Source organism: Antedon bifida, chromosome 11 (genome assembly GCF_963402885.1).
Source record: "Antedon bifida chromosome 11, ecAntBifi1.1, whole genome shotgun sequence".
NCBI lineage: Eukaryota > Metazoa > Echinodermata > Crinoidea > Comatulida > Antedonidae > Antedon > Antedon bifida.
Window position 1 is genome coordinate 281,346 of NC_136236.1, and position 11,953 is coordinate 293,298.

Consider the following 11,953-nt stretch of genomic DNA (forward strand, 5'->3'; position numbering starts at 1 on the left):
CATGCCTACTTTACAATAAAAAAAACACTAACTTTAGCTTTAGCAACACAATGTTGAGAATGGCAATAGTAGTTCAAATTGAATCCGGTTTCTTTTCGGACGTTGATAGAGGCAAGTAGACGGATCCGAGGCGTTTGTAGTGCATTCAAGAGGTGCTGGCGATAAGGTTTGTGGAGGTGGTAACTTCTTGTAAACAGGACATCCTTTAATATTTACGTATTATCATGAGAAAAACTTTATACCAGGTAAATATGAGATGCTTAGCTACGCCCAACTGGTGGTTGTTGTTGTTGTTGTAAAACACTGACAGTGAAAGTATCAACGATACGCAACGACGCACGCAATGACGTAGGCGCGCGCAACGTAAGTGAGTTGACCAATCACAAGCGCGACAGTTCGGATCGTAATGATTGGTCACGTCGTACAACTTTTGAAGCTATTCCTATACGGAAGCCTAACTGTACCTTTTACAGGGCTGCAACTCTATAGAATAAATATACCAAAATGAATGAACATGCAAAATGTTTGAAACGTGCCAACCACAAGCTTTCGTAGATACCGGAACCGAATTAATGTATTAATTTACGAACTTTTTACAATTTTCTTCTGGCATACATGTGTTCGTAAGGTGGTACATCCGGGGTATACACACGTAAGAATACTTAAGTTTTTATTGAAGTTCAAAATAATAAGTCCATCCATTGACAGTCAAGGGCAGGGATGGCAATATAAGACGAGTGCAGGAGAAGTTTATGATTAATCTGAAATTACTACCACCAAGAAAAAGAAGTATTTTGATCAGAGAATCTGACCATCAAAGAAGAGATGAAGAACACGCGATTACTTTTCCAACTGTCAGTTATTATTTGTGTAATATTATCTGTAAACGGACAAACCCAAGGCTCACCCTGTACAAACGTACAATATGTAGACTCAATACCAGAATGTATGTACGGCTGCTTTTGTATCAGTAAAGCGGGAGTTGCAAGAATTGAATGCCGAGCTGAACCGACGTCTTGTTTGGTGTCAAACGAATGCTCAGATCCAGATATCAAGCCTGGCTGTATGTGCCCAAGCTGCTCAAAAGGTAAGTAACAAAGTGGATAAGATCAGAGGGGAGGGGGGCCAAATTAGGACTCTTCTTGCCCTAGTAGGTGTGTGATTTGAGGCCTTAGAAGTAAAAAAAATAATTTAATAATCTATCCATACAAAGAGATTGCTTTGCACTTTTTAACGATTCAGGGTAAGCTAATAGCTAGCTGGGAAAACATCCATTTTTTACTGCATTCTATTTATTATTTGTTGCTGCCTAAAGTTGTTTTTATTGTGAGTAATGATTGTGTTTCATCTTTGTGTCTCACTGGTTAGTTTTTAAAATTGTTATTCTATTTTTAAAGTTTCTGATAAAAATTTAATGAAATACATTGAAAAAAAATAATTGATGCATTTAATCATTATCATGATTTTAATATGAATAGCATCTCCTTGGTAATTCGCCAGGCTCATAATTCGTGTACTTTTTAAAACCTCAAAACAAAGTAGTGCTTTAAAAAAAGTTTGTATATGTTAGTCGAATCTGTACAGCGCTTTGATCTTTATTGGAAATCATCATTATTATAAATAAATAATACAATGACAAACAACGTTCTTAAGTCTTCAACAAATATTACATTTATTGATTACACAATAAATAAAATTATTGTTCTGAGAACAAAACAATTAAGTGTACAACTCAGATGAAAGAAGAATACTTAACTTATATTTGTAAGAACAATACTTAACTTATATTTGTAAGAACAATACTTAACTTACATTTTGTGAACTAAGTGTCACGAAACGTTGTATTGTCATCATTGACTCTTGACGAATCAGTTGTTTGTGCGTGCATGACGTCACTATATTGCTCTTACTTATCGACGGCGGATACTTAAGAAAGTGAGACTCAAGATTTACTCGCAAACTTGAGTGTAACTTATCTTTATGTATGCTTTATGTTGTGTTTATTTTATTAGATATAGGATTATTAGATTTAGAGACTCATTTATTAAAAATCGGTTCAAAACGTTATTTTGGGAAGTGTCATGGGTGGGGTGGGGGAGTGTTCTGCATCATAGCGTGCGCGCATCTTAACGAGAACGCGAATTTTAAGGACAACGCGCATCTTAACGAGAACGCGCATTTTAACGAGAACGCGCAGCTCTCGCACTCAACATAGGCCTACGTTTTTATTGGCTATTTCTTACGGTACATTATCTCTACTCTACATTCGTCTTTTAACTTAAAATAACGTCTATAAATGATGGCACGAGACCTTCATGTCACCTTGTAACTGACAACACCCTTCATATAAAACTTAATTAAAAATGTGGATTAATTATGATTAGAGACAATGTTATCATTCACTCAATCAAATGCCATATGCTATTGAGATATCATTGTTTAGGCCCGGACATATGGTGGAGTGCTTCTTGAGGCAAGTGTCCTTAAAAGTGTGTGGAGGGGTTTAACTTACCATTCAATTCCAGGTGTTTTCATTAAAATGTTGGTAATTTCTTCTAGGTCGCCATTGCATTGCCTTAAATGAGAATCAAGAAGTTGTCAAAGTTGCAGAGGGAGCTACAAATGTAGCTGTTGGTTGTGCAATATGTAGCTGTCAAAATGTTCCAATTTCGTCTGTTTTTGTTGATATTATAAACAATAAACTTGATCTTGGAAATTTAGAAATAAGGTTTGTACAATATTTTAAACATTTATTTCACATAAAAAAGAAAGTAAAGGCATTGTTAGAGTAAAGCTTGGTTTCACACTTGGACACGAAACGCAAGGACATACGCGTAACGCAAGAACGTACGCGTAACACAAGAACGTACGCGTAACGCTTGCGTTCAAGGCAGTGGGAACCAAGCTTACGATATGTAAAACATAACGCAATTGGTAACTCAAAAGCTCACTAACAAAAACATAAATGAATATACAATTGTATTTGTTTAGGGAAGCCGATTGCGATTATCAGTTTTGTCCACCAACGTTCATCGATGGAATAGACGGTGAAGATGGCGAAGACGCAACTTTGTTTGGACCTGGTCGTGATGGCGCTGATGGAGGTGGTGGATTTGATGTCAAATCTAAACATTTTGCAAACTGCGCAACCGCAAGTCAGTCGCGAAATTCAGAAGCTGATATTGAACAGTGCGATTTTGGTTGCTTCTGCTCGCTGGAAAGTGGTCGAACGGTGTGTTTTCTTCCACCGGCATGCCGACTTTCAAATCGGTGTCCAAATCCCGTCGACGGACCATGTGGGTGTGGAACATGTCCACCAAACGAAAAAGGTAATGTAATACAACATTATGATGACAACAACGTTGAAAACGAACGAGAATGACGTCGACAAAGTACGACGGCGGTGATGACGTTGACAAAGTACGACGGGGATGACAATTTTGAAGATGACATTAGTTACAACAACCGATAATAACTAGAATTATAATTTCATCCTTTTTTTTAAACAGGTTCTTGTATTGCTGAAGGACCAAACGGAGAACAGGTGACAATCAGTGATGATGGTCCCAGTGTAGTAGGAGGATGCGCAGTATGTCAATGCGAAGCCCCAGAAACTGCTAACCATCATTTATATTGGCGGGGTAGTGGTCGTCCTCAACTTCCTCCAAGGTAAGGGGTATAAACCTGCGATGTTTCTTAGTTTCCACTATGACGCGCAACGCAAGAACGTACGCGCAACGCGCAAGCAAATTGACCAATCACAATCGACAGATAATCCATCACTTGTGATTGGTCAGATCTTTTATTTACATCGTTGCGTTTCGTCCTAGTGGCAACCAAACTTTTAGTTGTACCGATACTCCATTCAATCCGTGAACCAAATAATAATAACTGTTATTGTATTTATCAAAAAGTTTATCAATTTTGTTTGTTTCTGTAGACGAGCTATTTGTGACACAAGTGCGTGTATTGTGACAACTCCTACGCCAGCCTGTGCCGGCACCGATCCGTCGCTGGTGTACCCGTCAATAAGTGATATACCTTCTTGTACATTCGGCTGCTTCTGCCTCACTGACAATGATGTTGGCCTTTGTGTCGACCCGGCACCATGTTTTGTCACGAACAAATGTTTTAGACCAACACGTCCAGGATGTGGGTGCCCAACTTGCCCAGAAGGTAAGATTCTCTTTTGAGGAAAACACAGGTACCGGAAGCTTTCCCAAAAAACAACTACTGAAAGCTGTTGTAAAGCTCTGTCTACACTAACTTGTCACACAAATTTGATGTGCCCATATATGGACACGATGACGTCATATCACTACCATATTTGGGCACATCTCTCTTGGTCGTCAAACTAGTTTTATAGTGTAGACAAAGCTTTAGTGGGACTCTATCGTGAATTTGTTTCGACTTATATATATATATATATATATATATATATATATATATATATATATATATATAAACACATTAGGCAATGAACATTAATTCGAAACCGCCCGGTGATATACTGAAATTTAATTAATTAATTTGAAACGATATATATATATATATATATATATATATATCTGGCTGTATTTGCAACGTCATAAAAATATCATATTCTGCACATGATATGACTAATTGTTTACAAGTTTTGCAAGTTGATGATGCCCTCAATGTATTGATAAATGTATATATTGTATTTTACAGTCGGAAATTGTATTGCTAGCGTGGGTGAATCTTTTTATCTAATTGATGACGATGGTCCAAAAACTTTAGGCCCTAATGGTTGTGCCGTCTGCCAATGTAATCCCGTCTCCGAACCCGTTTTGTTTTCGGCATACTGGGTCCCAGGAAGCCAACCACCAGCTGTCTCACAAAGGTTAGCATTACAACCGTTCTTGTTGGGTGGGTAGGTGGTGGAGGATGAGGTTGTGTGAGTAGCAGTGTTTGATCTCTAATCATAATACAATGATACACATACTTTTTGTACCATACACTAGACGCATGATAACTTTAGTATAGTCTGCAATAATGGAATATAAATGGAATAATAAATAAATAATTTGGTCTTTCAGAAATGCAGTCTGCAATACAGATGCCTGTAATCCCGGTGGATCATCGGGAGGATCAACCGGTGGTTCAGGGGGATCAACCGGTGGTACAGGAGGATCAACCGGTGGTTCAGGGGGATCAACCGGTGGTTCAGGAGGCTCAACCGGTGGTACAGGAGGATCAACCGGTGGTTCAGGTGGCTCAACCGGTGGTACAGGAGGATCAACCGGTGGTTCAGGAGGGGTGCCCAGCTCATGTGATAACAAACCGTGTATAATATCAAATAAGTGCACCAATCCAGAACTGGACGAATGCGGGTGCCCTGTTTGTAATGCAGGTAACTAACTACTGTATTTCAATATTAAATATTATTGTGATGATGATGTTAATAAATGAGTTAAGCTTGGTTTTTACTAGCGATAACGATTTGACCAATCACAAGCGATGAATTGTTCGAACAGTGGCTTGTCATTGGTCAACTCGCTTGCGTTGCGCGTACGACCTTGCTTTGCGTCTCTAGTGGGAACCACGCTTTACCACTAGATACGCAACGCAATGACGTAGACGCAACGCAAGCAAGTTGACCAATGACAAGCGACAGTTCTCATAATCAATCGTCTGTGATTGGTCAAATGGTGTTACCACTGTGTCTATAAAACAACAACTTAACTATAATTTTTTTTTATTGCAGGGAATTGTATAGCAGTTAGTTTATCAGGAGACCGTTTCGTTATTAAGGAGAGACGTTACGTTGTAGTTGATCATTGCGCCAGATGTCGCTGTCTACATGACACAGTGAAAGCTGAATTCAAAAACTACAGAGTGTCTGGAGCACAGAAACCACGTCTACCAGAAAGGTAAATAAGAATATTGTAAATAAACGGCGATAAATATCATTTCTGCCTCTTAAAATGTTTTGTTTTGTACGTTTTGGTTTTTACATAAATTTATTTTTCTCTTTTTTTATACAGGTTGGCATCTTGTGACTACAACATCTGCTAGCTTACGTCATCAATTTAAGTTGGTTCTCACTAGGACGCAGCACACGCGCAACGCAAGTATTGGCCAATCACAAGCGTCGCGTCATCTGATATTAATTGCGTTAACTCCTAAAATGAGAACAACTTTATATAACGTCGTATATAGTTTTTTACATTGGCTTTTGTGATTTATGAAAAATTAAAAAATAACAAAAATCGACTGTAATCATAATCATGTTTAGTGATACCATGAGTTGCAGATTGCAGAAATTAAGTCAGCTGATATTCGTTGAAAGTTCCCGCTAAAAGAAAACATTTTTGCCGAATTAACACATTTTGTTCATTATTTTTATTAGTCCGTCTTAAAATTTAACACATAGAGTAAGGTAATTTTAAACGCAATGTTTAAATATTTAATGCGATGCACGTTAATTATCAGTTCGTTGATTTCTTGATGATACTTCTTTCAATTTATATTTTATTACATTGTTATAATTAATTATGTTATGAATAAAAAATATCGATACGGTTGAGTACACAACAAATTAATGAGTTGTTATTAATCGTATGTTGAACTTGTGACGTAATAATTTACCCATACGCGTATCAATGTGTTCTTATAAATAATTAAAGTGTTGGACTATTGATTCAAAACACACAATTTAAAACACAACATATTTAATGAAATTAACACAAATTAAGAGGAACTACAATAAAAGAAGAAGAAAATTGAAAAATTAGTAAATTAAACAGGAAAAAACAGATCTATAGGGTCTATCAGGAATTGGTACATATTACAAATAGGGCACAGATAAGTAAGGTTATAAGTAGTCTGATTTTGGCTAGTATTGGTAAAGGAAGAGAAAATTCAGATAAACATATACAACTCTGTCTACACTATCAAACTTTATGTGACAAACAAATGTGATGTGCCCATACAGGAACACGATGATGTCCTTTCACTACCATATTTGGGCACATCACACTTTTTTTCCGTCAAACTAGTTTGATAGGGTAGACAGAGCTTTAGTGATACGCGCGCGCCTACAAACTATGATCCCGCCGTTCAGGCTCAATTTTACCCACTAAGTTACTTCATGGACTAATTATCGCTAACTTTGGTAGGAGGTAATCATCTTATCCGGGTAAATTACAACGTCTGAACGGGCCCTAAATTTACATCTTTTTCGCGGTGTCTGACGATGTGGTGTTCACACGAAACCCTTTAAAACAATGACAACTATTTTGCATAAACTGTAACAAAATCTCTCTTGTCAAAGATAATTGCCAAGTTACCACCATCCACGCTCGCGTACCCGATGTAGTTGGTATCCAAGGGATACGGGTCCTCCCAAGACATGAACGCTGTGTAACCGTCACGCCCTACGTCAACTTTACCGCTTGGGTTGAACTTTATCCAGAAGCCACGTGACTCGGTACTAGATAGAATATCATCAGTTATCGCCCAAGCTTTCACATGGCAGTCGTTTTTATCGAAGCAGTGACTTAACGTACAATTTGCGTACGATCCATAAGCGAAGGTGATTCGGTAAAACTCGATATCGTTCCGATTTGGTCCGAGAGCAATGCTGACGTCATTACCTGCTTTGATGAAAAACTCGACAGTTCGGTCTTTTAACTGGTAATCAAGGTATGTATAGTCGTCAGTGGTTGATGTGAAGGCTAGAGGACTTTGAAACTCTGCAAGTAAACAAATTATGATACTTTAATACACATACATGAGTGTTGAATGTTATGGATTGAAAATTCAATTTTAATTCAATTCAATTCAAACGAATTAAGAAACTTAATTACCTTCGATGTCATACTTGATAGACTTTGTTTCTTTAAGATTAAATGTAATGTCAGCATTTCCATTCGGAATAGTAGCATAGCCAAGGTAGTTGACTTCCAAAGGATATGGGTCTTCCCAAGATAAGAACGGACTTAACCCATCTCGACCCACATCTACCTGACCGGCTGGATCAAACACGATCCAGAAACCTTTCCTTGTCCCTGGTAGGAAATCCTTAGTGATGGTGGTCGCCTTAACGTGGCATTCGTATTTGTTAAAGCAGTGACTAAGCGTTGAGATTCCTGAAGGCCCGGTCGCAATGATTATCTGGTAGAATTCAGTGTCATTTTGGAAAGGTGATAGAGAAATATAGACATCTGATGACGATGTGACGTAAAACTCCAATCGTCTGTCACTTCCGAAGGAGTAGTCAAGATACACGAAGTCGTTTGTTGTTGTTTTCACATCGAAGGGAGCTTTAAATACTGAAACAACAAGAAAATCACATTTAAAGATTGAGAACTATAATACTATACTAATACATAGGTACAGTATTTCGCGACTCAAGGGGAAACGCATGCCTCTATTATGTATAAACGAGTTACCAGTATATATCAGGAAAGAAATAGGTGCTGCATAGGCAGGATCATGTATATGTATTACCAGTATATATATATATACCACCTATCAGATGTCTGAGGTAATTCTACAATCGAAAAATTCGATTCGAAGGAGGATAGCCTCCTGCAGTCGTTGCATAGCCAAAATCACATTTAATTTTTGAGCACTAGTAATAGTATAGTATTGGGTGACTCTGCTAAGGAAAATGCATGCCCATGTATAAATAAGTTGTAGAAGAGAATCAAGAGTCAAGAAAACATACTACTATAATACATAGGTACAGTACTGGGTGACTCAGCTAGGGCAAATGCATGCCCTTGTATAAATAAGTTGTAGAAGAGAATCAAGAGTCAAGAAAACATACTACTATAATACATAGGTACAGTACTGGGTGACTCAGCTAGGGCAAATGCATGCCCTTGTATAAATAAGTTGTAGAAGAGAATCAAGAGTCAAGAAAACCACATACTACTATAATACATAGGTACAGTACTGGGTGACTCAGCTAGGGCAAATGCATGCCCTTGTATAAACAAGTTATGTCACTCACCACCTATCTGATGTTGAGTCTGAGGTAATTCTACAATCGATAATTCGATGGAAGCGTAGCCTCCTGCAGTCGTTGCATAGCCAAAGTAAGTAACAGCTAATGCGTAAGGGTCTTGCCATTCCAAAAACGGCCTCTTATTCTCCTCGCCAACCTCCACCAATCCTGATCGATGGAAAACCAGCCAAAATCCGCGTCGTGACGTTGACGATATGATGTTCTGTGTATAGGCAGTTTCCTTAACCTCACAATCGTCCTTGCTGTGACAGTGACTTAACGACGACACGCTGTTTGAGATGACAATCTTGTACACTTCACTGTTGTCTTTCGTTGGGGACAACAGTATAATGACGTCACTGGACGCTTGGATGTAAAATTCAAGTCTTTCGGATACTAGCTTGTTGTCTATATACACGTAGTCGTTTGTTGTAGTCGTTAGAGAAACGTATGAAGTGAAATCTAAAAAAGAAAATTATTTTGATTAATAACACGTTACACATAACAAGAAGAAGAAAGACATTTATTACTCGATATAGACATTTACCTCTTGACGCGTAAAATTGTTCTTGTATTTGGCAATAACTAAACTTATTTGTAGCGGCGTCTTCGAAAGTTGTAACTTCTAGCTCAGATACAATCACGTTATCATAATCTATCCACGTCAAAAACGGGGAATCCCCTTCGCGACTGACCTCAATCAACCCGTTGGCGTGGACGACGACGCAGAACGCACAATCATTCTTTAAGTAGTTCGTTTTGGCAGTAGCGCATTCTAGGTGACACCCAACTTCATAATTACATTTTCGTATACGTGATTGTTTGTTTCGTTTTCTAATTTCGATTTCATAGAAATACTTTTGATCACTGGATGACAGTTTAAGAATAATTTCACTTTTAGTTTTAAGTTTAAATCCAAATAAGGATACATCGCTGGTTTCAATACGTTTCCATGTGTTTGTAATATCAACCAGTTCGGCACATTCTAAAAAGGAAACCGAATGTTATATTATCATTTGTCGGTTCCGAAAGTTGATCAATTTTTTTTATAAGCAGAGACATCTGCTCCTATGCGGGGACAGAGAACTGCTAAACAATTAAGACAATTGCACTGGCCATAAACGCGAAACTATCCATCGATTGCAAAATGAGAAACATATAGAGACGAAATCCGAATAGAAAATAAAAACCATAGCAACTTAGCTAATTCGTACTCACCAGACAAACGGAAGTTGGAGCCGATTGTTTTGGAATCTGAAAGAAAAAAGGTTTTATTTGTTAGAATCATAGCCTACATTATTTCTATCATCAGTGTCGTGGTACAACTGCACTGCCGTTGTTGCTATATTCTGGGGCCTAGTAACATTGTAACGTCAGTCAATTAGGCGTGTTCTATTATAATCTTATTATTTCCCGTGTAGAAACGTTTACTTTAAACAGCAACAAGAAAATTCCGGTAACAAAGATATTATATTTACCAAGTTCAGCAAATTGCCAAAATCCTGAACTGGCCCATCCGGTTGCCATACCAAGATATTTGACGTCAATTGGTTCAGAGTCTGTGTAGCTGATAAAGCTAGGCTCCCCTGCTAGGCCTACTGCAAGCTGACCATTCACGAATGAAAGCCACATTTCTGTCGATTTCCTACCGTTTATAATACCTACAAAATGAATATTTATAATAAATATTGGCATAAGCATTTACGTAATTTAGTACTTCTTGGTTACCACTAGGATACAATACAAGGAAGTACGCGCAACGCAAGTGAGTTGACCAATGACAACAGTTCGAATGATCCACCGTGTCGTGATTGGTCAAATACTTGCGTTGCGCGTACGTTCTTGCGCTGCGTCCTAGTACTGTATTATAGTAACCAAGCTTTACAAAAAAAACGTGTTAATCATGTAATTGAATTGAGCAGCATTAGTTCATTACAACATTTTAAAATAGTCACTGCTAAAATGATTTAAAATGTACCTTTAGTGACTCTGTATTGTACCGCGGTGCAATCCTTACAGCGTCGAATCACTGACAGGCGATTTCCGTAAATACCAACCCCTACCACATACATGGTGGTGGAATCCTGAGGCTGTGGTGACAGCGCGATGTACGCATCCCGTTTGGTGTTCACGCGGAAGTTTAAGAAGATACCACCTTCTGTTTCGAGTTGATTTTGATAGTAAACGAACTGGTAAAATTTGTCAGTGTTGAAATTAACGTAACTATCAAATCCTGAAAAAAAATATTTTAAAAAATCACATAAGAACACTTTCAAATTCCTCATGCTCATAAAAATGTTTAAACCTCAGCCGATTCTTGTAGGCCTACAGTATGTATATAGACAATACACTACGGGGCATCAAACCTAACTTAGTAGAAGTACAATACACTAAAAATAGATATAGAAAGTTATATTTATATCTAATTGTAATTGCCTAATTTTTTTAACAATATTCTGTACCTATTTTATCCTTAAGGGCAACAATAGAAATAAGTTTGACCGTTGGTTACTATTTTGTGCTATACCCTGAATTCATTCCTGTACTGTTTTTAATGTTATATTGTTTTGAATTCGAATACGAAATTCGAAATGAAAGACTTACTAATGTCACAGTATGAGCAGCCACACTCGTCAAAAGTCGGCTGTACACATCGAGGATCTACAAAAGGACACACTCTTCTAGTTCGACAAATAATCTCGTATTCATTCTCCGAATTTAAGTCACATCTACACTGATCTTCGCAAGAAATTAAATCGTTTATTCTCTGACCAGGAGAGTAGAATCGTTTACCGCTTAAACAACCGTTTACTGGCACGAGTTTAGGATCGTCATAGCCTCCCGCATATTGAGCAACAGACAGACTGCTGGCAAGACTTGCAATGGTTAGCATTACAACAAACAACTCCATGTTGTAACCGTTCCTTCGCTTCGAACCAAAAGGATACATTGATAACATTTTTCTACTTTTTATAC

At 37.8% G+C, this 11,953-nt stretch overlaps 2 protein-coding genes across 2 annotated transcripts; one reads left to right on the top strand and one right to left on the bottom strand.

Annotated features, from left to right (window-relative positions):
* The first annotated feature begins 825 nt into the window (after positions 1-825).
* LOC144856152 (uncharacterized) lies at positions 826-6,329 on the top strand. The gene is made up of 9 exons (XM_078714113.1): positions 826-1,087; positions 2,560-2,728; positions 2,992-3,329; positions 3,510-3,669; positions 3,941-4,176; positions 4,693-4,864; positions 5,061-5,374; positions 5,729-5,894; positions 6,009-6,329. The coding sequence occupies exons 1-9, from the start codon at positions 826-828 to the stop codon at positions 6,037-6,039; spliced, it is 1,848 nt and encodes a 615-aa protein (XP_078570239.1). The 3' UTR covers positions 6,040-6,329.
* Positions 6,330-6,678: 349 nt separating this feature from the next.
* On the bottom strand, positions 6,679-11,888 carry LOC144856153 (uncharacterized). The gene is made up of 8 exons (XM_078714114.1): positions 11,582-11,888; positions 10,995-11,210; positions 10,456-10,638; positions 10,196-10,231; positions 9,525-9,962; positions 8,984-9,439; positions 7,833-8,297; positions 6,679-7,718 (listed from the first exon to the last, which is right to left on the bottom strand). The coding sequence occupies exons 1-8, from the start codon at positions 11,886-11,888 to the stop codon at positions 7,258-7,260; spliced, it is 2,562 nt and encodes an 853-aa protein (XP_078570240.1). The 3' UTR covers positions 6,679-7,257.
* Between the last annotated feature and the right edge of the window lie 65 nt (positions 11,889-11,953).

What these genes read in the sequence shown, in the direction of transcription:
- LOC144856152 (XM_078714113.1), top strand. Translation starts at nt 826, where the DNA reads ATGAAGAACACGCGATTACTTTTCCAACTGTCAGTTATTATTTGTGTA. An exon ending in ATGTCCACCAAACGAAAAAG is followed by an intron (nt 3,330 to 3,509) that starts GTAATGTAATAC and finishes TTTTTTAAACAG; the next exon opens with GTTCTTGTATTGCTGAAGGA. An exon ending in AAACCACGTCTACCAGAAAG is followed by an intron (nt 5,895 to 6,008) that starts GTAAATAAGAAT and finishes TTTTTTATACAG; the next exon opens with GTTGGCATCTTGTGACTACA.
- LOC144856153 (XM_078714114.1), bottom strand. Translation starts at nt 11,888, where the DNA reads ATGGAGTTGTTTGTTGTAATGCTAACCATTGCAAGTCTTGCCAGCAGT. An exon ending in CCTGTCAGTGATTCGACGCT is followed by an intron (nt 10,639 to 10,994) that starts GTAAGGATTGCA and finishes TTCATTTTGTAG; the next exon opens with GTATTATAAACGGTAGGAAA. An exon ending in CTCCAACTTCCGTTTGTCTG is followed by an intron (nt 9,963 to 10,195) that starts GTGAGTACGAAT and finishes TTTCCTTTTTAG; the next exon opens with AATGTGCCGAACTGGTTGAT.